General features: G+C 43.7%; 1 protein-coding gene across 5 annotated transcripts in view; it reads right to left on the bottom strand.

Annotated features, from left to right (window-relative positions):
- Positions 1–1,399: 1,399 nt before the first annotated feature.
- The window catches only part of ARHGAP17 (Rho GTPase activating protein 17), an 88,686-nt gene continuing 63,816 nt past the window's right edge, over positions 1,400–26,269 (bottom strand). The window contains exons 14-22 of one of the 5 annotated variants that reach the window (XR_004902126.1): positions 25,143–25,256; positions 22,551–22,642; positions 20,882–21,038; positions 19,001–19,234; positions 16,749–16,924; positions 11,151–11,750; positions 8,768–8,815; positions 7,010–7,058; positions 2,177–2,313 (exon numbers count right to left, since the gene is read on the bottom strand). Coding sequence is in view for 4 of the 5 variants with exons in the window: in XM_028510161.2 (XP_028365962.2) it covers positions 2,183–2,313; positions 11,151–11,750; positions 16,749–16,924; positions 19,001–19,234; positions 20,882–21,038; positions 22,551–22,642; positions 25,143–25,256 (1,504 nt within the window). In the remaining variant the exon portion in view is untranslated. Of the gene's footprint in view, positions 2,314–7,009; positions 7,059–8,767; positions 8,816–11,150; positions 11,751–16,748; positions 16,925–19,000; positions 19,235–20,881; positions 21,039–22,550; positions 22,643–25,142; positions 25,257–26,269 lie in introns of all 5 variants that reach the window. The other 4 variants (XM_036021370.1, XM_036021368.1, XM_028510161.2 and 1 more) reach the window with 4 other exon arrangements.

The following is a 26,269-nucleotide window of genomic DNA, read 5'->3' as shown; positions in this document are numbered from 1 at the left end:
TCTAAGCCACTAAGTTTGTGGATGTGTGTCATGTAGCAGGAGATAACTGACACTGCATATGGTTTGTGAACACCTGTGTGGATGGGAAGGTGGAGTCGGGCCGGGAACAGTGTGGGAAGACAGAAATCTGCCCAAGGAGCTCCGCTGTGTGTAGTGCCAGGAGACAAATGTGGCAGCCCCCCCAGCAAGGGCAGTCACATCTCTGCAGCATCTTGGAGATGCTCCCACCACGATGCCTCTGCAACTCCAAATATACGACTGGCCCTCATGCTGTGACTCACCCATCAAGAGAGACAGTAGCCTTGATTTGGTATTGACTTCTGACACATATACACACAGACCTGGTTTGTGAACACCTGTGTGGAGTCAAGTAATTTTTCTTTAGATTGTAGCTGTTGAGGTAGGGAGGTTGTAATAAACAATGGGACAGTGAAAACTGAACAGCATTCTTAAGATAACGAGGGTATGGCTAGTATTTCAGAATCAGCATTAACAAAACACATGCTGCATTCCAGGAGGATGTTCACCACAGACCTTTCTGTCCCTAGGCACCAGGAACCGCATCCCAGCTTCCTCCTGAGTGGGAGCTCAGGCATCATGGTGGAGGCATCTCTGAGGTGCTGCAGGTGTCAGATTGTGGACATCTGGGCTCCCTGTAGAAGGAGCTCAACAACAGATGAGCAATGTTGAGACCTTTGCTTTCTCTACAGGGTTTGTTCTACAGCTAAAGGGGTGCACAGAAAGATCACACATGGATGGTGTAGGAGGAGGGAAAGAGTGAGCCTTAGGCAAATACAAAGAGATGGGTGAAATGGGCAGATAGGTCCATATTCTCAGTGTAATTAATGTACGGAGTACTTCAAGGCACAGGGAACATTGAGTTAAGAGAAGAAAAAAGAATTGCCCTTTTCAAGTTAAACTTGCTGAGTTAATTCATAGTGGAAGAGGGTCCAGTGTCTGCTGGGACAGATCATAAGCCCAGCAAACAACACTAGTGGCATGCTCCTCTTTCTTCCTGAGAGAAGATGGCCGAATTGGGGCCAAGGGGAGGGCTACCATCGGAACAGCCATCCTGTCTGCTGACCTCACTTTATTCCAATTCCCCATCAGCTCTTCCCAAGTAGTTCAGTCCTGCGAAAGAAGTGCCTTCCAGTCACTAGGAACCGGAACTCCTATGGAAAGTAATGGCTCTGACTTCCGCGCGAGGCCTGTGGGGCTGCAGGGCGGCCACAAGAGTCTAAGTGTGTTTAGATGGACAGGAAAGGGGGATAGGACTGGTAAGACCAAAGGGAGGGCCTTACCCTTGGAACATTCACTGAGGGACAGTCGGTCAGGAGGTTTCTGGAGCACCTGTTGGCTGGTGTCACTGCTGTGACCTTGTTCTCTATTCTTTCAACCATCTACAGTCACATTTAGACCCCTGGGTGGCTCAGCCACAATTCTATTTGGTTAAGTGAATGTGCATGCACACACATACACACAACCAGTTTTTCCTCCAAGAATGATAAAGTTTTCATATAAACCACAGAATATATTTAATTCAAATTAAACATGAAACTAGAATAATGTTCAGTCCTTATCAAGTAGCAATTACATGGTTTTTAAAAAAAGAACAGTCCATTTCTTTCTACATTCTGACAATTCAACAAGGCACAAGTTACATCCAGTTTGCTGTGGTGGCAGATCCAGCAGTCACCACAGATGCTCACGGCTGGGAAGGGTCAGGGAGACACAGACTGCACTTCATAAAAAATGACTCTGCAGAAGAATGAAGTCCAAGTAGCAGGAAGGAGGCAAGTTGCATAATGAATGGGTTTTATTAAATAGAGAGTAACATGTTGCTGTTTTCATTCATTCCAAATTGCTGTTGGTGCACCTGCAGTGATGGCAGTGACAAAGCTCCACAATTATACTTTTTCCACTCCAGGTTTCTGTTTCGTTTTGTTTGGAGTGATTTCTTTCCTATACAAAGAAAGCCAGCTTCTTGAGGACACAGGTCATTCAGCTTTAAGTGTCAGCCTCCACTCTGTTGCTGGGCTGAGAGAAGGCAAAGTTCTGTGTGGTCAGGCTTCCTCCTTCCCTCCACTGAAAGCTGCTCACTGTTTGGTCTGCAGAGGTCAATGTCTGCCTGCCCCATTCCATTCACAAGGGTGGAAGGAGTCACGTGCTGTGGTGGCTTTCTTCAAAGGGCAGTACTTTCTGTATCGTTGTCCATATCCAATAGAACGCGGCCAGGCAGGTCTTTGCTTGCCGAGTCTGGATGCGTTTCAGGAAAGACACTGCGAAGTGGTTCTGACACTCTAGAATTGGTGTCTGGACAAAAACATGAGATATGTTATCAATGCATGGTCACGTCCAAGAGGCCACCCAAGGGTATTATGAGAGGAAGAGAAGCTGGACAGATTGAGTCAGCTCATGCACACAAACATTACCTTACTAGAGGCACCGTTAGCCCTTAGAAGTTGAGTCAAGCCTTTAAGACCCCAGGGGCAGACATGTGGCAGCCCCACCTCCTGACCTTGCTGGTCCCTTTTGTGAGCCCATGGCAGTCCTGAGAAGCAACCTGTGAAGGACCCGCTTGTTCCGATGGAGGAAAAGAAATCTTGTTCTTACCAGTGCCAACTAATGCGCTAACTGAAACCTCCTGACAACATGTGGGCTGCAGGAATAGGTGAGCTTCACTGGGAAACACTCCCTCTTCTAAGGCTGATAAGTGTTCTTACTGTTAATGCTATACCCTCAACCTCAGCACTGGTGACATGCTGAGACATGTCACTTTGGTTTGTGGGGGCTGTGCTGTGCACTGTAGGATGTATAGCAGCATCCCTGCCCTCTACCCACTAGATGCTCATGACACAAAGCCCTCTTTCCCCGACTGTGACAATCAAAGATGTCTCCAGATAGGGCTGAATGTCCCCTGAGGGGCACAATTACCCCTGGTTGGCAATTGCTAAGGTAGATGGTCAAATCTCCTACAAACAGTAATTTTCTCTTCTGTGTCTAAATCTTATATTTCTACTTTTTTTCATGCCTTATGTTGGCTGGAACTCCTTTATCAAGGTGGCAAATATATGGTCCATGAGCCACTGTCCCTCACTCCCATGCTCACCAGACACCTTAACTAATCACAGCCCTCTTCCTAGTGAGGTGATGTGTCTCCATTCATCCATTTGTGCACAGATACTTACTGAGCACCTGTCATGTTCCAGGCACAGTTCTACCTGAAGTCACAGCAGTGAGCAAGCCAGACACAGCTTTAATGAAGCCCATGGTCTGGCGGGTGCCCTGATCAAGAGAGAGGATTTGTTTCTCCAGTAACTGTAGGTGCCAGCAAATGACAAGAGCCATGTTAGAGATTTGGGGGCTGGGGCCAGCAAGAAGGGAGGTGTTCAAATCTGCTGTAGTTTCACTTTGCTGAGTTAGGGCTAGTCATATAGGGAGCAAGGAGAGAACTAGAGTGGGAGGTGGGTATGCTGTGGAGTCCCACCTTTACGCTCAAGAGTTGCTTTCTGTCCTTGCAGTGGTGCAGTTTCACCACGTCTGACCCTGCAGGGAGCTGCTTTGGGCAGTACTTCTGTCCCACCTGCTCCTCACCCACACAGGCAGAGCTGGCAATGCGGGCACACTTCTGGGAAGCCTACTGCTTTGAGACTGGTTCCTGCCCCTATACTTCCTGAAGTGTCCCTTTTCTCACATGGAATTCTGGCTTGGCAGACCTGTCCCTCAAGGTGTAAGTACCACAACTCAGAGAAATTTCTAGATTTAGGAAGGTGACAAGGTATTAAAGAGTTCAGGTGCTTAATGCCATTTCAGATGATATGGTCTGATGATAACTGTAAAACCAACTGGATTGTGTTGAATTGCACCATCCAATGGTATAGTCAAGGGTGGTATAGTGCACAGAATAAAGAACGTCTTGAATTTGTCCTCAGCAGAAGGAAAGTCAACAGGGCAGGGACCATGTCTACCTTATTCACAGTGCCTAAAAGAGTAACCAGTTACTAGCAGATGCTCAATAAATTTTGTAGCTGGCTGGCTGTCTGGATGAATGAGTGGATGGACAACGGAACAAAATAATGGACAAAGAATCATCTAGTCCAACCATCTTTCCAATCCTCTCCTTCCACAGGTAAGTAAGTAGCTATATCTAAAAGGCAACACTGGTAGAAGAAATCCACCGCAAATTCAATCCCCTTTCCCTAACCCAGTAAGACAAGGGACTGCGGCAGGGACATGCCTAGTGGGATGCGCAATGCAAGGGGAGTGCACACACTGTTTAGATTTCTGTATGTTAGTAACTGTATTTACATGCAAATTCAATACCTATCAGCCACAGCTGTCTTCAGAGGACAAGCTTGCTCTTTTTTTATATGACATAATAAATTCTCAATTTGTACTTTTCTGAATGTCTCTAGCTATTTATGATGAGCACATTACTTATATATTCAAAAGTTCCTTTCCTCTCCTCCTGCAAGCTCTGTCTGGTTTACCTGAGGTTGGCAGGTAGGTGCCTTTCCCCAGCCCCTCTCTCTTTCCTGAATTATTTCTTAAAAGAAAACAACAAGTCTATTTACACACAAGCAGTAAGAACTGCAGCATGTGTGCAGAGCCACCTTCAGAAGGAGACTGATCTCCATCACGACAGCTGACAGCATCAGTGCTCTCTGTCAGGGACGGTGCTAAATGAGCACACTGCCTCATATCCTCACTGAACCCCCAAGCAGCACTGATGCCACCCTCACAATAAGGAAGGGGGACTCCAGAGGCTCAATCCTCACTTGGGTGACAAGGCCAGTGCTGGACAGAGCCTCCCCAGAGCCAGATTGGTTGGACTTTGGAGTCTGATTCTTATCAGCGTAACATGCTCCCTCCTCTCCAAAGGGGTCTGTATGTCCTTTGGTGAGCGTCTTGGGAGAGAAGACAGTATCTGAGGAGACAATGGGTTAAGTCTGAAGCAGTGTGATTCATTGTAGTAAAAAGGTCATTTTAGAAGATTTTTAAATACTTCTAAAATGTTCTGGCTATGAATTTACATAAGGCACCGCTTTTCATACTGGCATTCCAAAGAAAGCTGCTCTTTGAGCACAGGCTCCTTGAAGCTGTGTTCATGATATTACATTAACAAAACAAAAATAAAAGGACAGAGAAAGAGAGGGAGGCCCAGGAGGAGCCTCTGCTCAGGCAGCATGTGATGTGGTTCACCACCAATCTGGGGCTCAGACAAATAACCAGGTCCTTCCCTTTTTTATCTTAATTCAGCAAGTGGGCGCTCAGGGCCAGGACTGTTCTCTGTGATTTAGGGTGTGGCCCTGTCTGTCACTTTATCTACAGTTATCTATCACTTTAACAATTTTCATTATGTGCTTAGGTTGTACACCCACCCTCCAAATCTCCAAGGTTATTTGATAGTCACTTCAGCAGCTACAGAACCTAAACACATTTTTGAAATTAAACAACTGCCTGTCAGTCAACCCCCTCCCGACCATTCATCCCTCTTCCCTAAACTAGAGTCTGAGGGAACGACTCCTTTCTACTCTTCTTCAGTTTTCCAGGGCTGTGAGAGGCTTTCAGTCTATAACAGACTTTGAGTCAACCTTTTGTCATTTTAATCAAAAGAGAACTTCTGTCCAAGTCTCACTGGATGTTTACTGTGACATGACTCATATCTATTGATAAAAATAAACTGTAGACAGAAGCCACTTAAATGTCCAACTACTGGCCATAATACATATCTGCTTCACAAAATATTATGTGGCCACCGAAAATATGGTTATAAAAACTACATTATAACATGGGAAAGAGCATTTGATGTAAAGTAAAATGTGAAGTTTGTATATGACAAATAATTATTATGTACTCTCTTGCCTTTTAGGGAAAAACAACTAGCAGGAAAAAGAACAGAATATAAATACTGGACTTCTTCAATTATAGAAGGGTGATTTCTTATTATTCTAGTCCCCCAATTTGCTTTAACAGCTATGCTTATTTTTTAATGCATTACTTTCATGCTATAAAAAGACCTTAATTTTAGCAAGAGAACACCATGAGAGCCAGCAAAGTGTCCAGTGTTTAATGACCACCTTGACAGAGACTGCTTGCACCACCACAAAGTGGGCAAGTGACTCACCGTGATTCTCAGGCTCAGGAAGTTAAGAAATATCTTCTATTCCTGAGACTTTTAAAAAGGGATCTTATTTATTTATTTTTAGAGAGAGGGGAAGGAAGGGAAAAGGAAAGGGGGAGAAACATCAATCAATCTCTTGCCTCGACAGGGAACTGAACCTGCAGCCCAAGCATATGCCCTGACTGGGAATAGGACCTGTGACCTTTTGCAACGCCCAGCCAACTGAGCCACACCAGTCAGGGCCTGAGTCTTGTCTTTTTAACCTGCCACCAAATGGTGCCCTAGAATCAAACTGTGGACACCTGGGCTCCAGACTTCCTGTGTCTGGGTCCTAGTAGACTAGGTGGGCATGTAAGTTTTAAAATGTTGGCATATGACAAAACTCTGATTATCTGTATTTCCTAGGTAAAATTAATAGTTACCATTTACTTGGACCCACTGTGTATTAAGAAGCATCAGCTGCTTTTCCCATTTTATCTAGCGCAATCTCTCAACACCAATTCTCACGAACATCGCCACTTTACAGATCACCCAGGCTGCACTCCGCCTGATACTGCAGAGAGAGCTGAAATTCAAACTCAGGCATGTCCAACTCAGTGTGTGCCCTCCCCATTGCACCTCTAGCCTGCCTCATACGAAGAAGAATGGAAACTCAAAAAGTACCAACACCACCCTGTGACCCCGTCACACACCTGTGAGCACACTTATTATTCAGAAGATTGAAGCAAGCATGAACAAATGAAGCCGACCTCCTTTAGTGCATGCACTGTTAGTGGAGATGCAAGCAGGCAGGGTTAGAGTGACTGATTAGTGTCAGGCATTAGTGCACAAATATGATCATCAAGTAGCAAAAATGCTTTGGCCAATCAGGTGCCTTTTCCTTACCATTAAATATTCCAATTTCAGTTCTGACTGATTATGGCAGGTCATACATCTAAATTATTTAATAAAATGTTTAAATTAGAAAACTCTTTGCTAAAGTCTATGACTTTAAAAACAGCCAGATGTGAACTATTTCCATTAGGAAGCTAACATCCTGCTGCTTTTTAGAGTAACAGTGAAGACAAGGAAGAAGAGCCTTAGATGGCAGCAGAGTCGCCCCCTCCCAGGTGCTGGCACTGGGCAGCCAAGAGCTGCAGCCACACCTGCTTGGCAACAACAGCCTCTCCCAAGAGCTTATCTTAATCTCCAGGCCTTAATTCAACTTTTTAAGAGTAAATGCTCCAAACAAACACTGGGTTTTCAGAAGTTTGTCCATGTAAAGTTTTCCAAGTGAACCCGAATGTCACAACAAAGGACTGCCTATCAACGGAAGGTCCTCTTTCCTCCTGGAAACGGCCAGTGGCTGCACCCAAGAACAGTGCGCAGCAGCATCGCCAATACTCACGGGCTCATATGTTCTGAACACTGGCCTATGTGCTTCGAACTGCAGTCCAGAGGACTTTAAGAAATTAAAAGTTAATTCTGTAATACAAAGCTAATTGTGGTGACCTAGAATTTCTTGAATTTCATAAAATGGACTGGTTTTCAAATATTTAGTTAATACCCTAAGGAAAAGTAGTTTTACTACAATTTTTCTGTTATCTGATAATTGTAAAGTACACAACAATACAGTGCTGAAGAAGATCAATAAAATAATCTTCTGGAATAAATACATCTTAAGTAACAATGGTATTAAAGAACAGATGTAGTTCTGGTTCGCAGTGTTTCACCTAAAGAAAAGGAAAGGTCTGGGAACTAAATTTTGATGTGTCACAAAAACTGAAGTGTTAGAGGCTCACCCTTAATTAGGATTCAGTCCCTTCATTCTTTGACTTCCACAACTGGGCAGCCCATCTCCTTTGGGCTCATCTCTGAGGAGTCTGGAAGGTGGAACCGTATCTGTGCCCTCCTCCATGTCTTAGATGTTGGGCTCCTGTTTTCTATAAAAAGTCTTACTCAGACCCAAGCTGTGAACACTCTGGCTAAGTAGCCCACTAAAGGCTTACTGCTCAGATCAGCTGATAAGAGCCATGGTACCCATGAGAGCCTTAAGCCATACAAATGTGGACCAAAAGGCAAAGATTCAGATGAGCCTCACAGCGCCTTTTAAGAGCTCATGTGGTTTAAGAAAGCAAATGTAAGCATGCTAGAATGTAAAGGGATTTAGTGTGTAATTTTTGGATGAAGATTTTTTTTGTCCTGAAAATTTTAAACATCCAATTAAGCAGCTCCATGCAGTTAACTTGCACCTAAAATTAAGTTTTATAAAATTAAATATTAAAGCTCAAGACACAAGGGACCCAATTTCCCATGCTGACTGCACCCAAGTCCTCCTTGGCTGGGTGTGACGAGCCAATCAATGACAGGTAAATCATGCCAGCAGAGCAGACTGCTTGCAAAAGGCTTACCAAAAAGAAAGAAGACATTCTTAGTATCTTATCTGACCAACTTGAAACTGGGCTCTCAATCTGCTAACATATAGCTCTTGAATTTGGAGCAGTGCAGCTCCAAGTGCTTCTGATCAAAACAAAAGTGACGTCTACGTGCTGCAGGACAAATGGCATGGGGGCAGATGACTGCTCCTGAGCACAAGCTCAAAAGCACACACGCAGAACAAGGCTAAGCAGGGGCACTGGGGCAAGCTGCTGGGCAGCTACAAACCTTAGTCCTGTTCACCTTCCCCACCTGTGAGGGCGCTAGGGAGGGCATCTATTGGGAAACAAACAAACAACAAACCACATGTGGCTTTGTTTTTCTCAAAAAAGCAGACGTGTCATCAGAAAAAAGTTATTAACCACACTTACAGCACATGCAAATTACACATTATATTCCCGGAAAAATGTATTATCAAAAGACAGACTAATCAGCTAGCCTTCATCATTTGGGGTACCAGTTTGGGGTGCCCCTTAGTTCATTTTCAGTTGAGAAGTCACTCATATGGTAGGCAACCCTAGAGATATATTTCAGTTTCTTCTCTAATAATAGCTCCACTAAAACAACAACAAAAAATCAAAATTAAAAAACTATAAATACAAATAGCTCCATTGAGAAAAATTTAAAATTCAGCTGTTGTAAAAAATAATTCAAAGCTCTGGATTACCAAAAAACACACTTAGAGAAAAATCCATTCATCCTACCCTTAAATCAAATAGTGAATTAAAGCACTTCGGGTGGAAATTTCATTTTAAAGTCATAATTAAATAAAAATAGTCATGCTCTAGATTGCCTATGAAAAAAGTCCTGTCAGGTAGTCCATTAAAATATGTATAGTCACCAACACACCAAATAGGTTTCCATGGAATTAGAATCATAAGAAAAATCTCAACTCGCCTACTCTCATGTGATCCAGAGATCTCTCTTCCCTGAGCATCCAATTTGGCACAAAATGTGGTTGTTTTTAAGTTATACCTGAAATGCTTCATTTACTACAAACATTTTTATTCTTAGAAGGAAAATAAGCATTTTAATGAGGAATTCACTAAAAAATGAATTTCACGCTCAAATAACTTCTTAGACAAATGTATTGGGTTGGCCAAAAAGTCCCTTTCGTTTCCCCATAAGATGACTCTAGTAGCACTTAGTTGTCTTTAACTTCCTTTGAAAAAAATTTGCTAGACTGTATTGACAGCTGTCATATCAGCAAGCATTTTTTTAAAAAACATTAAAACTGGCGAATTTTTGTGCAGCCATTTTAATACTGGAGATGGAAGAAGATACGGAACATTTTCAGCGTATTATGCTTTATTATTTCAAGAAGGGTAAAAATGCAATGAAACACAAAAAAAGATTTGTGCAGTGTATGGAGAGAAGGTGCTGTGACTGATCAGACATGTCAAAAGTGGTTTGCAAAGTTTTGTGCTGAAGATTTCTTGCTAGATGATACTCAATGGTCAGGCAGAAGACCAGTTGAAGTTGACAGTGATCAAATTAACACATTAATTGAAAACAATCAACATTATACCACACAGGATAGGGCTGACATACTCAAAATCCCCAAATCAAGTGTTGAAAAAAATCTGCACCAGCTTGGTTATGTTAATCAGTTTGATGTTTGGGTTCCACATAAATTTAAGAGAAATAAACCTTTCTGATGGTATTTCCGAATGTGATTCTCTACTTAAACATATCAAAAACATTGCATTTTAAAAACAAACTGTGATGGCCAATGAAAAGTGGATACTTTACAATAATGTGGAAAACGAGAGAGCGTGGGGCAAACCAAATGAACTAACAGCAACCACTCCAAAGTGTGGCCTTCATCCAAAGAAGGTGATGTGCACACAGTGGGATTGGAAGTGAGTCCTTTACTGCGCTCCCAGTCGGACCAACTGAAGGCAGCGCTCCACAAAAAGTGTCCAGAATTAGCCAACAGAAAACCCATATTCTTCCATCAGGGCAACACAAGACTGCATGTTTCTTTGAGGACCAGGCAAAAACTGTTACAGCTTGGCTGGGAGGTCCTGATTCATCTGCTGTATTCACCAGACATTGTACCTTCAGATTTCCAAAATTTGCTTAATGGAAAAAATTTCAATTCCCTGAAAGACAACAAAAGGTACCTGGGACACTTCTTTGCTCAAAAACATAAAAAGTTTTAAGAAGATGCAATTATGAAGTTGCCTGAAAGATGGCAGAAGGTAGTGGAACAAAATGGCGAATACATTGTTCAATAAAGTTATTGGTGAAAATGAATAATGTGTCCTTTGTTTTTACTTAAAAACTGAAGAAGCTTTTTGGCCAACCCAATACATATAGCAGGATCCTGAACATACAATAAAACTATAAATCTTGAGTCAGCAATTTCAAAGACCTCTAGTCCGTTTGAAGGCTGTGCCAACCATGTGACTTCACAAACAATTCAGCTCCTTCAGCACAAAAGCAGCCTGAGGCAGCAGGTAAACAAATAGGTGTGGCTGTTTTCCAATAAAAGGAAATTGACACAAACAGGCTGGGCTGGGACTTGGCCTCACTTACAGACCCAGCTGCAGATCATAGTGTAAATGCAGGGGGTGGTAGAGAGGCCCCGCACAGAGTTCCTACTCACCCGTTACTATTTTGGAGGCAGTGGGCACTGCACTGGAGAGGCTGCCATCCCCCACTTGGTGGGCACCAGGAGGGTGAGGGGGTGGGGGCACGTTGGGTCGGTTCCTGGGCTTTGGTACTGGCCTCGGTCGGGGTAAGGTCCCAGCATGCGGCTGCGCAGTCTCAGGGTGGCCCACCGAGGGGGGCAGGGAGGCCTGCAGGCCGGGGCTCTGCTTTGCTAAGGGAGGAGTGCTGGGGGGCGTGGGCGTCCTGGGCGGGGTGTGCGAGGACTGCTCCAGTGCCTGCTCAGCCGGCAGACCCTGGCCGCCTGGCCTGGTGTGGGCCTGCGGGGCCTGCGTGGGGGGCTGCGGCGGGGGGTGACTGGGCGCGTGCATAGGAGCCAGGCTGCCTGAGGATCTGCGGGGTGCACACTGCTGCGAGGAGGCCGATGGCTGCCCATGGGCTGGGCCTGCATGCTGGCTGGGAGGAGATGGACTTCCAGTGGCCGGCTTCAGTGACAAGCTGGGTGCCTGCTGCGCTGTCCCTGGGGAACTCTGGCTCCCCGGATGGCCAGGAGGTGGATTTCCTGGTTTCGGGGGTGCTGGAGCAGGTTTCTTGACAGCTGCACAAAGGGGAAACACCTTTCAGAAGGAACAGCATGGTGACAGCGAACACCCACTGACCTAGGGAGCAGTCACCACCCCACTGCTTAGGCTCTGCTGGTGTTATGATTCCTGATGGGATGTGATCAGGGGGCACTTTACCTCTGTGGTCTTCTTTTCAAAACCCAGAGTCCCAGTCTCAACTGTGAGAAAAAACATCTGAGAAAGGCAAACTGAGAGATTTTCTTCAAAATGCCTGACTGGTGCTACCCCAAATAGCCAAAGCCATGAAAAATCAAGGGAAAACCAAGAACTGTCACAGACCAGAGAAGAACATGCAGAAAGGATGACTAATGCAATGTGGCCCCCTGGCTGGGAGCAAGCCTGGAACAGGAAAGGCCATCAGTGGAAAAACTGGGGACATTTGAACAAAAGACAGACTTTAGTTAATAGCAATGTACCAGTTGGTTTCTAGCTGTGATAAATGATGTAAGATGTTAACAAGGGCATTCTGGAAAGGGACTCTTAGCCCCATCTTTGCAACTTTTCTGTAAAACTAAAATTATTCCAAAATAAAAAAGTTTATTTTTATGAAGTACACGATGCATTTATAGGCCTTTAAAGACCTGTCATTTTACAAATTCAACAAGAACACCCAGCAGCCACCCAGCCCACAAGAAGTCGCTGCTCTAAGCCACTCAGCACCCACTTGTCAGTGCCCTGCTCACAGGGCCTGAGAGCGTGGGAAGAAAGGAGCCAAGCAAGAAGAGCTCAGGGGCAGCCTCCGAGCACAACGGTCTGCTGTACACACCATAGACACTTGCTCTAGGCCCTCTTCTCTAAGAGGACTTGATTTTTTTTTTTTAATAATGGAAATTCTACCAATTCCAGAATCATCTGAGCTATGAGATAATTCTAGCTAAAAGTAAAGTAAACCTGGCAGATGGTCTTAGAATTACTTCTCTAGGGAGAGCTGAATCACATGCCTCCCTTCTAGATACCAGTCGGATCAGCATCACTAACGGGTGGGAATTTGGTACCCAGGAGGATGGGATGGAAAATGTGGATATGGAATCCCGGTTTGGGGTTGGGAGGGATGGTGGAAAGGAGAGACTTCAGTATTTTTCAAATTCTGCTGAGATTCTACCAATCCTCCCCAAAGGGAGAGGGAAACGTAAGAAAGAAATGTCCATGTGTTGCTCACCTAACACACCAACAGCACCAAGACAGGCCCTTTGCATAAACTGTCTCACCTAGTCTCACAAGCTCACTGCAAGGCAGGCACTGTTGTAGTTGCAAGAGAGTTCTCCACTCCATTTCACAGTGGAGAAAACTGAGGCTCAGAGAGGCCAAGTATTGTGACAGGTCACACAGCTATTATGTGGAAGGACAGAGGCCCATACCTGTGGCCTTGGACTCTTTATTCCTCTTCCTCATTCCTATAGTGCCTGGCTTGCTGCTCATAGGGCCCAAATTCAGGGATGAAAGGGGATAAAGTTTGCTCTGCTCTCCTGGCCTAAAACTTTTGACCCAAGGAACTCAGAAGACCTTTTCCCACAGAAACAACCAACCAGCTCACAAAGGAAGGAGTCTGTAATATTAGCTGTACTGTGTTTACCATAAGCAACTAAAAAATGAAAATTTCTAGTTTTCTGTTCTAAGCTATACAAACTGTAAGCTCAGGCTGAGTAAGGTCATTCCTGACAGTTAAGGGTGCAGAGGGAATTCAGAGACGAAGCATGAGAGTGGCGTAACAAGGTGACAGGCCCTAGTCCCACACGGAGGCCAGGCTGGGAGGGAGAAAGACAGGCCTTGTCTAAGACCACCTAGAAGCTGGCAGGCTGGGGCGGGGGAAGGGCAGAAAGGATCAAACTTCCTTCGAGGAAGCCTGAGATCTAAGATTGCAGAAGTAGGAATTAGGAAAGATCCCTAATGTGGCTCAGAAGTCAAGTCTCAATCTGCAAGCAGGGTTATACCTGGAATCCAGGTAGAGAAGAGAATCCTCCTCAAGCATCAACTGGGATACTATGAAAACAATGCATCTCAGAGAGAGAACAGCCTTCGGAGAGGAGGGTGGGTCTGTTACCAAGCAGTGTACCTGAGTCTGTCTCCCTGGCTGCACCTTATAAAGACGCATCTAACATTGTGTAGTGCTTTATGAAGATAGTACTTTTATAGACAGACACATCTCATTTAATCCCCACAATACCCCCCTTAAGATGACATTTTACTTCTACTTTACATTTGTAGGAATTAAGTTAGGAAAGGCTGAATTAGCAGCCTTTATCCAGCCACATGACTTTATGCAAAGGCTAGAACTCAAATTTTGAGTCACAATTGCCTGTCATTACGACCAGCATTAACCAATCCATGGAAGACTACCCAACTATCCTGAATTTGTCCCTTCCTGTGGCCAGAGCCATACCTTGAGGTGGGGCCTCATCACTCTGTAGGCTTCACTGCAATAGTGTGGCTTGCACTATGGCCAAGTCAACCTTCTGAAAACCCTGTTGTGATACCCACTACACTCTAGTTAGGACTCCCCATTGCTCATCGGTCCTGTTCCTGTCCCCTGGCACCACAGGACATCCACCACTGCCCTGCCTGACCTACCGTCCTTTGCTTCTCAATAGACCTCAGGCAGTGGGACCAATGTCTTTACTATTCCCCATTAGAGTGCAGTTATGAGTAACATGCATTCACATGTGAGAGACAACAGAAGCTCAGCCAGAAAGAACCCAAGTCAAGGAATGTGTGGGAGGTGGGGCTGTCACTGCTGCTTCCTTCCTGAGCCAGTCATATTCCACACAGCTCTGAGTGTGGGCATCCCCCATGCTGAGATCATTTTTTATTCTCGCTGAATATACACTTTTTTATTGCATTCCTCTAAACTCAAGTCAACAACTGAGGAATTGAGATCTATTAGGAAAATACCTAGACACACCGAGCCTCTGATGGCACCCAGAGATTCCTGAGAGAGGTCCTGCTCATACCAATTGGTGATCTAAGGCCTCGCCTGTGGAGTAAGAGACACCACTTCCCTGTATATGGCTCAAGTTCAATGAGAGATATTTATCCAAAATATCTGGGTTATTTACCCAAACTAAATTGAAATAACCATCTCAAAGAGATATTAACATTCCTATGTTCACTGCCGCACTAATCACAATAGCCAAGTTGTGGGAACAACCTAAATGCCCATCCATGGATGACTGGATAAACAAAAAGTGGTATTTACATGCAATGGACTATTATTTAACTTTAAAAAGAAGGAAATTATGCAATATGTGACAACATGGATGAATTTTAAGGACCCTTAAGTGAAATAAGCCACTCACAGAAGGACAGGTGCTACAAGATTCTGCTTATATAAGAAATTTAAAATGGTCAAATTCACAGAGTCAGAGAGTGGAATGGTAGTTGCCAGGGCCTCGGGGAAGAGAGTGCTGGGATGTCACCATCAACAGGCATAAAAAGTTTCAATCATAAGAGAAAAATAAGTCCTAGAAATCAGCTGTAGGTTATGCCTATAATACTGTACTGTACACTTAAAATTGTAAGACAGTAGATCTCATGTTAAGTGTTCTTATCACAACATTTAAAGAAAAGAAAAAAACAGGTGAAGATATGAATCAGAAAGTTCTGAAAGAGAAAACGAGTGTGGAAGCTCTAAAGAGGGAATGAGCTTAGAGGCTCCAAAAGCAGAGAGCAGACCCATGTTGCTGCAGTGCAGAAAGAGGACCGGGAGGAGCGGGCTGGGCTCCCAGCAGGTCCCAACCAGACCACGTGGGGCATGAAAGCCACTGGGGGGTCTCACCAAGAGCTGACATGATCTGCTTTGTGTTTTAAAGCAATTCCCTGGCTGCTGTGGGGAGGATCACAGGGGACAGAGATGGTCCTCCCCCAAGCAAGTTCAGGTTTTATGTTAATTAGGGCCCAGCAAGTCCTGACCCCAACCCAGAGGCTACAGTGGTTCACAGACCCACACAGCCCGGCCAGTACAGAAGCTGTGGCAGTTCCAATGCACATCATACACCAAGGCACATCATAATTATATTACCCAAGATTGGAGATAAGGAGAGCATCTTAAAAGCAGCAAGAGAAAAGGAGACAGTTACCTACAAAGGAGTTCCCATATGGCTATCAGCTGATTTCTCAAAAGAAACCTTGCAGGCAAGAAGGGGCTGGAAAGAAGTATTCTAAGTCATGAAAGGCAAGGACCAACATCCAAGATTACTCTATCCAGCAAAGCTTTCATTTAGAATGGAATGACAGATAAAGTGCTTCCCAGATAAGGTCAAGTTAGAGGAGTTCATCATCACCAAGCCCTTATTATATGAAATGTTAAAAGGACTTATCTAAGAAAAAGATAAAAAATACAAACTGTAAAATGACAATAAACTCACAATTATCAACAACTGAACCTAAACAAACAAACAAACAAACCAGACAACTGGAACAGGAACAGAGTCACAAAAATGGAGATCACATGGAGGGTAATCAGTGGGGTGGGGGAGGGGGAGAATGGGGAAAGGTGCGGGGGATAAGAAGCATAATTGATAGGTACAAAATAGACAGGGGGAGGTTAAGGACAGTAAATGGAGAAGTCAAAGAACTTATATGTACGACTCATGGACATGAACTAAGGGGAGGGGAGATACAGGTGGGAGGGGGATGCAAGGCCAAGGGGAATAAAAGGGAGAAAGAAAATAGGATAACTACAATAGTGTAATCAATAAAATATATTTTAAAGAAATAAATGACTTTTTGTTATATCCTTAATGACATAACAAATATATCCTTAATGATATCCAAATATATCCTTAAATGAATACTTTTCAGCTCTCAATTTTTCATCTCCCTTTAATGATTTTTCTGGTTAATGACTGATTTTTCTGCTTGCCATTTTTCAAGAGACGTGGGAATGACCTGTTGGAAAGTCTGGCAACCCTCTCTGCACTCACCTCAGGTGTTGTGCACACCCCCAGCAAAGGCACAGAGAAAAGGTGGCTACTTACCTCGGCGCAATGTATGAGGGCTAGAGCCAGTGGACCCATGCGCTGGGCTGACAGAGAGCTGATGGGAACTGGCAACTGTTTGCCCCTGGCTTTGGCCAGTGGCCACCTGACTGCTAGTTCTCCCTGGAGCAGGTGTGGGCACAGCTGCAGCTGCAGAGTCCTTGACTTTGGGAGGACTGAGGGGAGTAAAAATCCAGTTAGATGGCAGACATGCCCAGCCAGAAAAGCTAAACACATTAACATATACAAGATTACCACCAGAGTTTTCACCTCAGCAGGCAAAGAAGTGATCTGAAACTTAAATAGTTCACACTGAGCCTAGAAAGATAACAATTTTTGGTGCCACACAGGACTACTTATTTTATGAGACTCATTGCATCAGACTGTCTTCAAATTACTGTGGCCACTCAGACATCATGATAGAGACCACATCACAGTGACCACAAGAAATTATAAGTTCTGGTTTGTTGTACTTAAATTGGGCAATATTAATAAAAAACCGTGAAAGGGCTCCTGGACTTCAAAATAGGGTAATTTTGACATACACATTATATAAAACAAAGCAAAAGCTATAGCAAAATACAAGGATCTGAGTTATAAAATGCTCAGTTATTGTCAATAATGTGAACTGAGGAAAGAGAAACTCTGAGGAGCCAAGTGATCAAAGTTCAGCCCTGGGGAGCAGCAGGTGGAAATAAGAAGTTACGTTCTCTGTGTCCTGGCTCAGAACTTTTTTTAATATTGAACTTTTCATTTTTTGTCACAGTTGCCAAAGAATGAACGCCATTAGTGAAATGTACACAAAAATCTCTAAAACATAAAAGCCAAAGAGCACATTAATGACTGACATTCCATCTGCCCTGTAGTGAGGACTCATTAGTATCTTAAATAAAATATTTAACCTTGATTAAGCCAATGGAATGCTATGCTAAATGAAATTGTGTGAATTCACTAATGCTTTTTTTCTCAAACAAAAATAACTGAACCAAAGCAAACACATATAAGGAGTGGCAATAACTGACAAGCTCACGTGGAACTTATGATGTGTATATGAAGCCCTAGGAAATTTGAAGATACTTATTTTTAACCAAAAAGTGTAAGCAGAAAGGAATTCAAGAGTTTCTTATCTCTTAAGCAGCACCACACATTACGAGGCACTTGTTCCCACCCAAAGATGATAAGGTGAGAGTTCTCCCAAGGCAAATACATCTTGTGTGGGGAAAAAATCCCCTGTGGATCAACAGGCTATCCTTGTTTTATGTATTTATTAGGTTAATAAGCTTTCTCTTCTATATGATCATTTGGTGCTTTATAGGTGGCCAAAGTATAGCAAATGATGACAGGTTAGCACCTTGCTCATCTTTTACAGCTGCTGCCTACTCTGAACCACCTGAAGTGGACTCTGGTGGTCATCTTCCCAGGTCAGAGTGAAGAACTAAATTCAGGCAAATTAAATAAAACTCTCAAGTTCAAAGGTACTCTTTCTTGAAGTTTTTTTTTGAAGTCTACATTTGTAGTCTATTTCAGGTGACTAAGCAAAAGGTTAAGCAACAGAAGAGGCTTTTAAGAAAATCTATCATCATATTTTATACCTTATATATCAACTCCCTACAAGACTGAAAGCCAGGCAGTTGGGGGGACCTTTGTCACCTAGCAGGCCTAATATAGTGCCTGGCATAGACAACTCAGTACTCACTTATTTAGTAAATCTGAGTGGATGGATGGGTGGGTGGATGGGTGAGTGGATGGATGTATGGGGTGGATGGGCGGGTGGATGAGTGAGTGAGTGAGTAGGTGGGTGGATGGATGGATGGATGGATGGATGGATGGAGAGATGGTGAATGAATGAATGCCAGGTATATTATAACCTAACTAACTTGCTACATTAAAATGTTTACTAGTTAGCATATTAGATGACAATAAGCAAATGGTACACAAACACTAAGTATGCTTCAAAGAGGTGAAAGAAATTTATAATACTGCTAGACACCTACTGGCTTCTACCTCTCAGCACCAAAGCAGTATGATAAAGAATGCAAACAAATATGCATTCTTTTCTTTTGAAAACAGGAAAGGAAGCAAGCAATTTACAGTGTTTTTTTCCCATCCTTTGCCCACCAGAGGACTGAAGGCAAAATTGGTTCGCTGCATGCTGGGTGATTCTCAGGGCAAGACTCTGTGCCTGCAGGCCAGTACCTGCAAGAAGGCAAGGGTGCCCAGTACCTACTGCCAGCAGAAGCCAGCCTCCTTACCTGCTGTCGCCAGGGCTCAGCCCCTGCTCCAGTATGCCCCCAGAGGAGGGGACAGGCCCACCCTCTGCGCTGCTTTCAGCCCTAGAGCTCTGGGAAGGGGGCTCTGGGCCTGCTGGAGCCAGAGTGCTGCCATCTGTAGGCGGGAGTGGTGGCTGGAAAGCAGGGGATATGTGCTTTCTATTTAGGGTACCACCCCGCCGGTAGGCCTGGAAGTCCATAAGCTTCACACCAAAGCTACACAGAGAGAAGAAACAGTCAACACACCATGCGAGCTGACGACTGACACAGAAGCCCATAAGTCTGAGCATGTTAAAACCCACACGGTACAGCCACCCAAGTTGCCCAGCATGCAGTGAAGCGGCAAGGCCCACACGGATGGTCATCCCAATTACCAGGGCAGCAACTCAGCTTTACCCCTGAGAGAGCCAATGGGCCTGGTACTGACCAGGTAGTGTTCTCAATCTGGCTGAGAGCAGCTAAAGGCACATTGGCAGGCCTCACTGTGAGTAACAGACATCACATGAGTCTGCGTAGGTCCATCTTACTACATACAAGCCCATTGTCTCAAATCTGTGTGTTTAGGGTGCAAGGTGAAAGCTGAGTGCAGGAGTCCCAACAGAGGCAATGAAAGGTCTCACACCACACTGCCTCCAGCCACGATGCAGAGACATAGGGTATGCTATGCAAAGAATACATCTGAAAGCATAAGACTGGGAAAAAGTTGCTCTGGAGCAGAACAGGACAGGAGAAAGGCTCACTTTTCACTTAAGCTCACTGGTGTATAAACTTTAAAACTTTTTTTTCAGTTCAAAAAATAAACAAAATTTATGGCTCACTGAGCTTGTGTTTCTGGAGGGGATAATCCCCCCAGGAAGATGACTGGGAACTGCTTACTGTGTGCTAACTGGAACACTAACACTGCATTTTTGCAACTTAAAATACAGGAAGGCAGGTTTTGCTCTGGGCACTTTTGTCTTCATGAAGCATTACCGGATGTGTGAATGTAAAACTTCTGCACATAATAAATGTGTATTTCTGAGAGAGAAAATAGAAAAGTAAAGCATTTTCCCTCGCAATGGGTTAAAAAAAAAGCAGAAAAAATAAATCTCACGGTAAGATTGGGCAACTAAAATAAGACCTTGTTTAATTTTAATGTAAAACTACTTTGAGTGATATTACCACATGTATACAAAACAAAGCACATTGCTGAATGGGCATCTCTAACCCTGAGCACTGCTGGTGAGCACAGTGGCCCTGCATCACATATACCAGACAGGCTGGCATCTGACAACAAAAGTCACAATAGCCCTAACTACCTTTGAGGACCCTACAAATTCCCCATGCCTCATATAGAGATGTGCTGTCCCACGCTAAGTCAACACAGATATTTTTCTCTTTCAGAATTAGGAAATACTGAGGCTTCTAAGCTGCACATCAGATTCAGTGGTTGGTTCTACTGAGGGGCCAAGTTATACCAAAAAATGTGCCTCTTTAAACACTAGTCACACAACTTACCATGAGAGGTAAGTTGCTGCCATGTTCACTCTTGGAAATAAGTCCACAATATTTAACTTTTTTCTTAATCTCCCCCCAGCCCAGTATTTAGGTGAATTTGTAACAAGTATAAGAGGCCAGTCCACAGCAGGATGTATGCCAGACCAGCAAGGAAAGCATGAATGCATACAGTACAAATGTAGCTGCATACCTACTTTATGGTCACAGTAATGTCTGCAGTGAACTAAAGCAGAATTCCCAAAACTATCTGAACTCTGACAGTCCTGGTCCATAGTGGGCTGCTCTTCCATGACAAGACCACAGAGACCACACTAGACACCGAGGGCTTAACAATGGCCATCTGAAAGTGATCAGCTCTAAACACACCTCTCCTTCTTGACCAAGTCCCCTTCCATCACTGCCATGCTGGCAGGTCGCTTCCTCTCCAGCGTCCCCGAGTCACAGTCATTTCCAGTGTGGGATGAATGATTGGAATTTGGGGGAGCAAGAGGTACAAATGCTTCTGATACATTAAATTCCACCTCTGCAAGAAGAAAAAGGAACAAGTAAATATGAGACAGAGTGCAGGGGTTGAGAGAGTTTTAAGACACCCCACTGGAATAGGAGCTTCATTCTTCAGTCCGTGAGCCCTCCCTACTGCATAGGAAGAAGCCTCAGATACTCTCATCATCTTAAGAATGGCTTATGATACCAGGGGGAGGCAAGATGGAACTCGAGCAGGGGGAAAGGGCATGATTCAAAATATGGTACACAACTCCTCTATTGTCTTTTTTGTAGACAAACAAACACAAATACAAAAAAGAACAAGGAGCGTGGATTACTTATTTGAATCATAAAAATGTGATTTTATTTAGTTTGATATAAAAAAGAAATAAAACGCAGCCCTGGCTGGCGTAGCTCAGTGGATTGAGCGTGGGCTGGGAACCAAAGTGTCCCAGGTTCGATTCCCAGCCAAGGTACATTCCTGGGTTGCAGGCCATAACCCCCAGCAACCGCACATTGATCTTTCTCTCTCTCTCTCTCCCTCTCTCTCTCTCTCTCCCTCTCTCTCTCTCTCCCCCTCCCTAAAGGTAAATAAATAAAATCTTAAAAAAAATTAAGACTTCAAAAAAAAAAAAAAAAAGAAATACAATGCAACATCAACTCCATACTGCCTGTAGCAGTTTTTGCATGAGTCTTTTTCTCGAAGGAAATCTGTAGCAGAATGTCCATATTCATTCATTCACCATCACATCCTGAAGAAGACTGGTGAAGAAAAAACGAGTATGGTCCTGGCATCATGTGACTTACATGCCAGGGGATGTGACGACAGGGCTGCTCTGGGCAATGAAGGGACAGGAGGTCCAGATTTGGACCAACCATCCAATACTTGCCCAACCAGTACCCTCAAAGGGGGACATGGAGCCCCTAAGGAGCCCAGGACTACAACAGGTGTAGTTTGAAAATTTATTACCTGTAGAATGAAATCCTAACTCTCTGACAGTCTGTTCAGGCCTTCACAAATAGACCCCAATCAACCTTTTCTGTTTGTCTACACCTTTGCACAGTCAACTGTCTGCCTGGAGAAACAAAAGGCCTGCTTCCAAGAAGAAACTCCTGCCTATTTAATGTCACCTCTTCTACAAAGCAATCCCTGGCTCCCTTCCTAACATCTGAGTTTGTCAAATCATAGTTCATCCACCTATCTTTCTAATTTGCCATGTATTACAATTTCTCTGTTTATGTGGCCTCTTTGCCAGTGGCCCAAGTTCCTCCAGGGAAGACGGCAAATATATGGTACCTAGTGGGCATCCACTATATGCTGAAAATGAATGATTCTGGTATTAAGTGAAACAAAATAAAATACAAAATAATGTGGTTACCATTATGTCAAAATATGAATACAAATCAACAGCCTGGAAAGAAACGTGAAAAAGTGATACCAATTATGCAATCATAAAGTGATTACTGATGCATTTTCTCCTTTAAAAAGAGTTTTTACACTGTTATACTATTGTGTTGCTTTGGCAGAGAGTGGAGCCACAAAGCTAATTACCTTCAGGGAAGAACCAGTTGGCGTGCTGAATGATGGGCTCGATCACCGCGACCACATGCACAGAGGTGGCGGCTGCCATCTCAGCCAGCGTCCTGCAAAAGAAGTCCACAGAGCTCAAGTGCTTCCCCGGGGCAGCCTCTTATTTCTGTTGGCTGACTCAGGGCCATTCAATTACTTTTAAAGGATAAAATGTTTGAGAGTAATGCAAAAATTAAATCCACAAGGCCCTGGCCTATGTATATATGGGACCACCCAGGAAGACAAGTGACCCCTCTGGGCTATCGCTCTGTTGTCTGGAGTGTGATGACAGCACTGTTCGGGGGCCCTGTGGACCGCTGTGCGTCACGTGCTGGTTTCACATTGGCTTGGGATAGGGACGCCTTCCCACTGGGACAGTACAACCCATGGCAGCCACTGTGAGACTCAGCATCAGCATGAACCAAGCCTGCCAAGAAGACAGCCAAGAGCACGATTGTTTCAGTGTCCTTTTAACACGTCACAAACTCTGAGCCCCTTGCGTTTATACATATAATAAAGGTTGTCATATAGTACATGAATTGGTCCCAAGATGTGTGTTCAGAAGCTGAAAGTGTCTGAATGCCAGAGCTCAAAAGGAAAACTATAAATGAGAATCATTCTCTCTGTTTGTCAAGCTCATATTCCTGGGATCAGGACACCATGAAAGCAAACAAGGTGCAAAGGCCCAACATTCACTGAGCACCTACTGTGAATCAGTGCTTTAGGTTCTTCATTTTATTTAACTCACTTTTTTCCACACGGGGACTGTTACGTTGTATTGCATCTTGGTATTTTATTTTATCATAGAAGATGCTGTACTCCCGAAAAGCTGGGTCCCAGGTCTGACTGCCCCAAACCTATCTATCTTCTATTACCACTTGGAACTTTCTTCCCCCAGGCAAGAAGAGCATTTTCACCCCAATTTCCAACCAAGCCAAAGTTCCAGCTCCTTTCAAATCCCAGCTTAAAAGGCAAGCTCTGCCTGCAAATTCTCCACCCCTTTCCTACACCCCCTCCTCCCATCTGGATTCGAGTCATTCTCCAGCCTTAGGGTCCCATTGGACTAGGGAGGAACTGTTCACTCATGTTCTTTTTGAGAAGGTGCTATTTGTCTATTGATTTGCAAAACCTTTTACTTACCCTGGATACTTCCGGAGGAACTCCTTCCTAGTTTGTAAACTGTCATTAGTTTAAGGAGCTTTCTGACATACAGAAGTTTCCAGCTGTACCTAGAGCCAAATCTATCAATTTTTAAGTTGTTTCTTGCATTGTTTTTCTGTTTGGAAAATTCTGCTCTATCTCAAAATCTAGTAAGTATTTACCTTTATGGCATCACTTTTTATGTTTAACTCCTTGGTGTACAGGGTATTTACTTGCTATAAGATACAATTTATGTAGTTAACTTTGTTTATCTACTCATCTTTCACTTTGCTTTATGATGTTAGATCTTTGTATATAAGCTCATAAATACTTTCTGAAACAAGACTGGGCACACATGAGTATGAATAAATAAAAGGTAAAAAGAGAGACTTTGATCCAGAACATCATTGCACTTCTTAATGCAGACCTGAACCACTGCGGTTTTATGAAGCTGGCAGCAGTGACGGGAGACAGGACAGGGCAGTAAAGCTTAGGGACACAGACTGTAGCCAGCACCTGGGCTCTGCCACTTCTCTGCTGTGCAGTCTTACCCTTTCTAAGCGTCAGGCTCCTCATTGTAAAAAGGAGGATAATAGCATCTCCTTCAAAAGGTTATTTGCGAGGATTAAATGAGATCATCTTAATGCCACCATCAGAGTAAACATCAACGCTAGTGATCTCCCAACTTTCTAACTGATCTCCCTGATCCACTCCCCTATTCAGTCTATGCTTCTCAATGCCAACAAAATTAGCCTTTTAAATGCAATCTGATCAAGTCACTCTTGTGCTTAGAAATCCTGATGGTCACCCTCTCTCTATGACCCATAAAATTAAGTTTCAAATACCTATGCAAGATACATGAGGCCCTTTGTACCCTGGTTCTGGCTTCATTAACCCCAGTCACAACTTCATGTCCCCTGTGCCCAAGTTATACAAAACCATGCAGCGCCTCCTAGCATTAGATACCCGGTACGTCCATGCCTGCAACACCTTTGCTCTTTCAGGTCCTACCTGTAGGGAGCTATTTACCAAGGTACTGCTGAAGTGGCATTTCCAGGGCAGAGATCTCTGTGAACTTCTCAGCCTGAATTGTGTCCCCTCAACAAGTACCAGTGCTATCACACTTTGTAATGTCTGTAGTATCTACACACAGATGTGCGGGCAGCACTGATCCCAATAGCCCCTCATCTGCCCAGCTGCCCAAGATCTGTGCCCTCTGAGGACTGGGCCAGTGTCTCTCACATCATTCTGTGGCCAGATGTGGGAGAGATCACACAGGATTCTTAGAATGTCAGCCGCATGGAAAGATCAACTTCAGAACTTGCCTAAGTGCATCTTAAACTAAAATGCGTATCTTGAGTTATATAGTTCTAGTCTCCCCGTCAGGTGGAACAAAGAAATAAAGATAACATGATACGGGAAAAGATTACTTACCCTTCATTTTTGGCCCATAACAGGTTAGGGCCTAATACAATGGCAATGTTGCTGGGAGTCATCTTATTAATGTCGCTGGTCTGCGCAAGCTTTGCAAGGAACTTGATTAAATACCTATGGAACAAATGAGAAACAGAAAAACATCTACTCTGAAATAGTTGCAGAAATATTATCTTCCTGATTAGATTCCCAGGCCCAGAATGCTCAGGGTATGACTAACTCAGAATGCAGCCCAGGTTAAACATTTTACAAATTCCATGTGTTCTTTGTTTCAGAAAACAGACAACTCCAGGGCTTGAAACACCTCAAAGGTCTCCCTCAAGGATTCAGCCTCTATTTGCTGTATATTTCTAATCCATTTCTCCTTTATGCCCTCCTCTCCTAAATAAATTACAAAGTGATTAACAGTGGGCTCAATATATACAAACATAGTACAAACTATCTCAGTAAAACAAAAGAGTACATACAAATGTAGTAAGACCGAAGTGTAGATATGTTGCTAAAAAAAGTATTTGAAAATGCTTTATGTTGTAATCATAAAAATACCCAATGTATCATATAATTGTGTTCTCTTGCACTATAAAATAAAAAATTAAGAACAACCTTACTATTTGCCAGTAGGGGCTAGTTAAAGAAATCACCATATATCCACACACTGGAGTACTGTGTGGCCATGAAAAACTGTATCTACTGATGTGTAAAAATCTCCAAGGTGTATATTAAGCAAAAAAGGCAAGGAGAAGAATGATGTATCCAGTATACACCATCATTTGGTTTTGAAAAAAACTGGGGTTGTGAGAGAGAAGAAAGTGTATGGACTTATGCATGCACGTATCTGCTCACACATGCACCAACTCTCACTGAGAGGCTACACAAGAAACCAAAGCCATTGCTTGTGTCTCAGGAGGGGGACGAGGTGGCTGCGGGACAGGAACAGAGACATATTTTTCACTGTACACCTTATGAATTTTGAACCATGGAAACATATTCCCTAATACAAAACTGGTAAAAATGATCAAGTAAAATAAAAGGTCAAATCCCAAAGTACCAAGAACAGGGATCCGGTTCCCACCATCAGACACTGAACAGATAAAGAACATTTGCACACTGTGCTTCCTTGCACAGCC

Source organism: Phyllostomus discolor, chromosome 3 (assembly GCF_004126475.2).
Source record: "Phyllostomus discolor isolate MPI-MPIP mPhyDis1 chromosome 3, mPhyDis1.pri.v3, whole genome shotgun sequence".
Classification (NCBI taxonomy): Eukaryota; Metazoa; Chordata; class Mammalia; order Chiroptera; family Phyllostomidae; genus Phyllostomus; species Phyllostomus discolor.
This window is presented reverse-complemented; position numbering and strand designations above follow the sequence as displayed.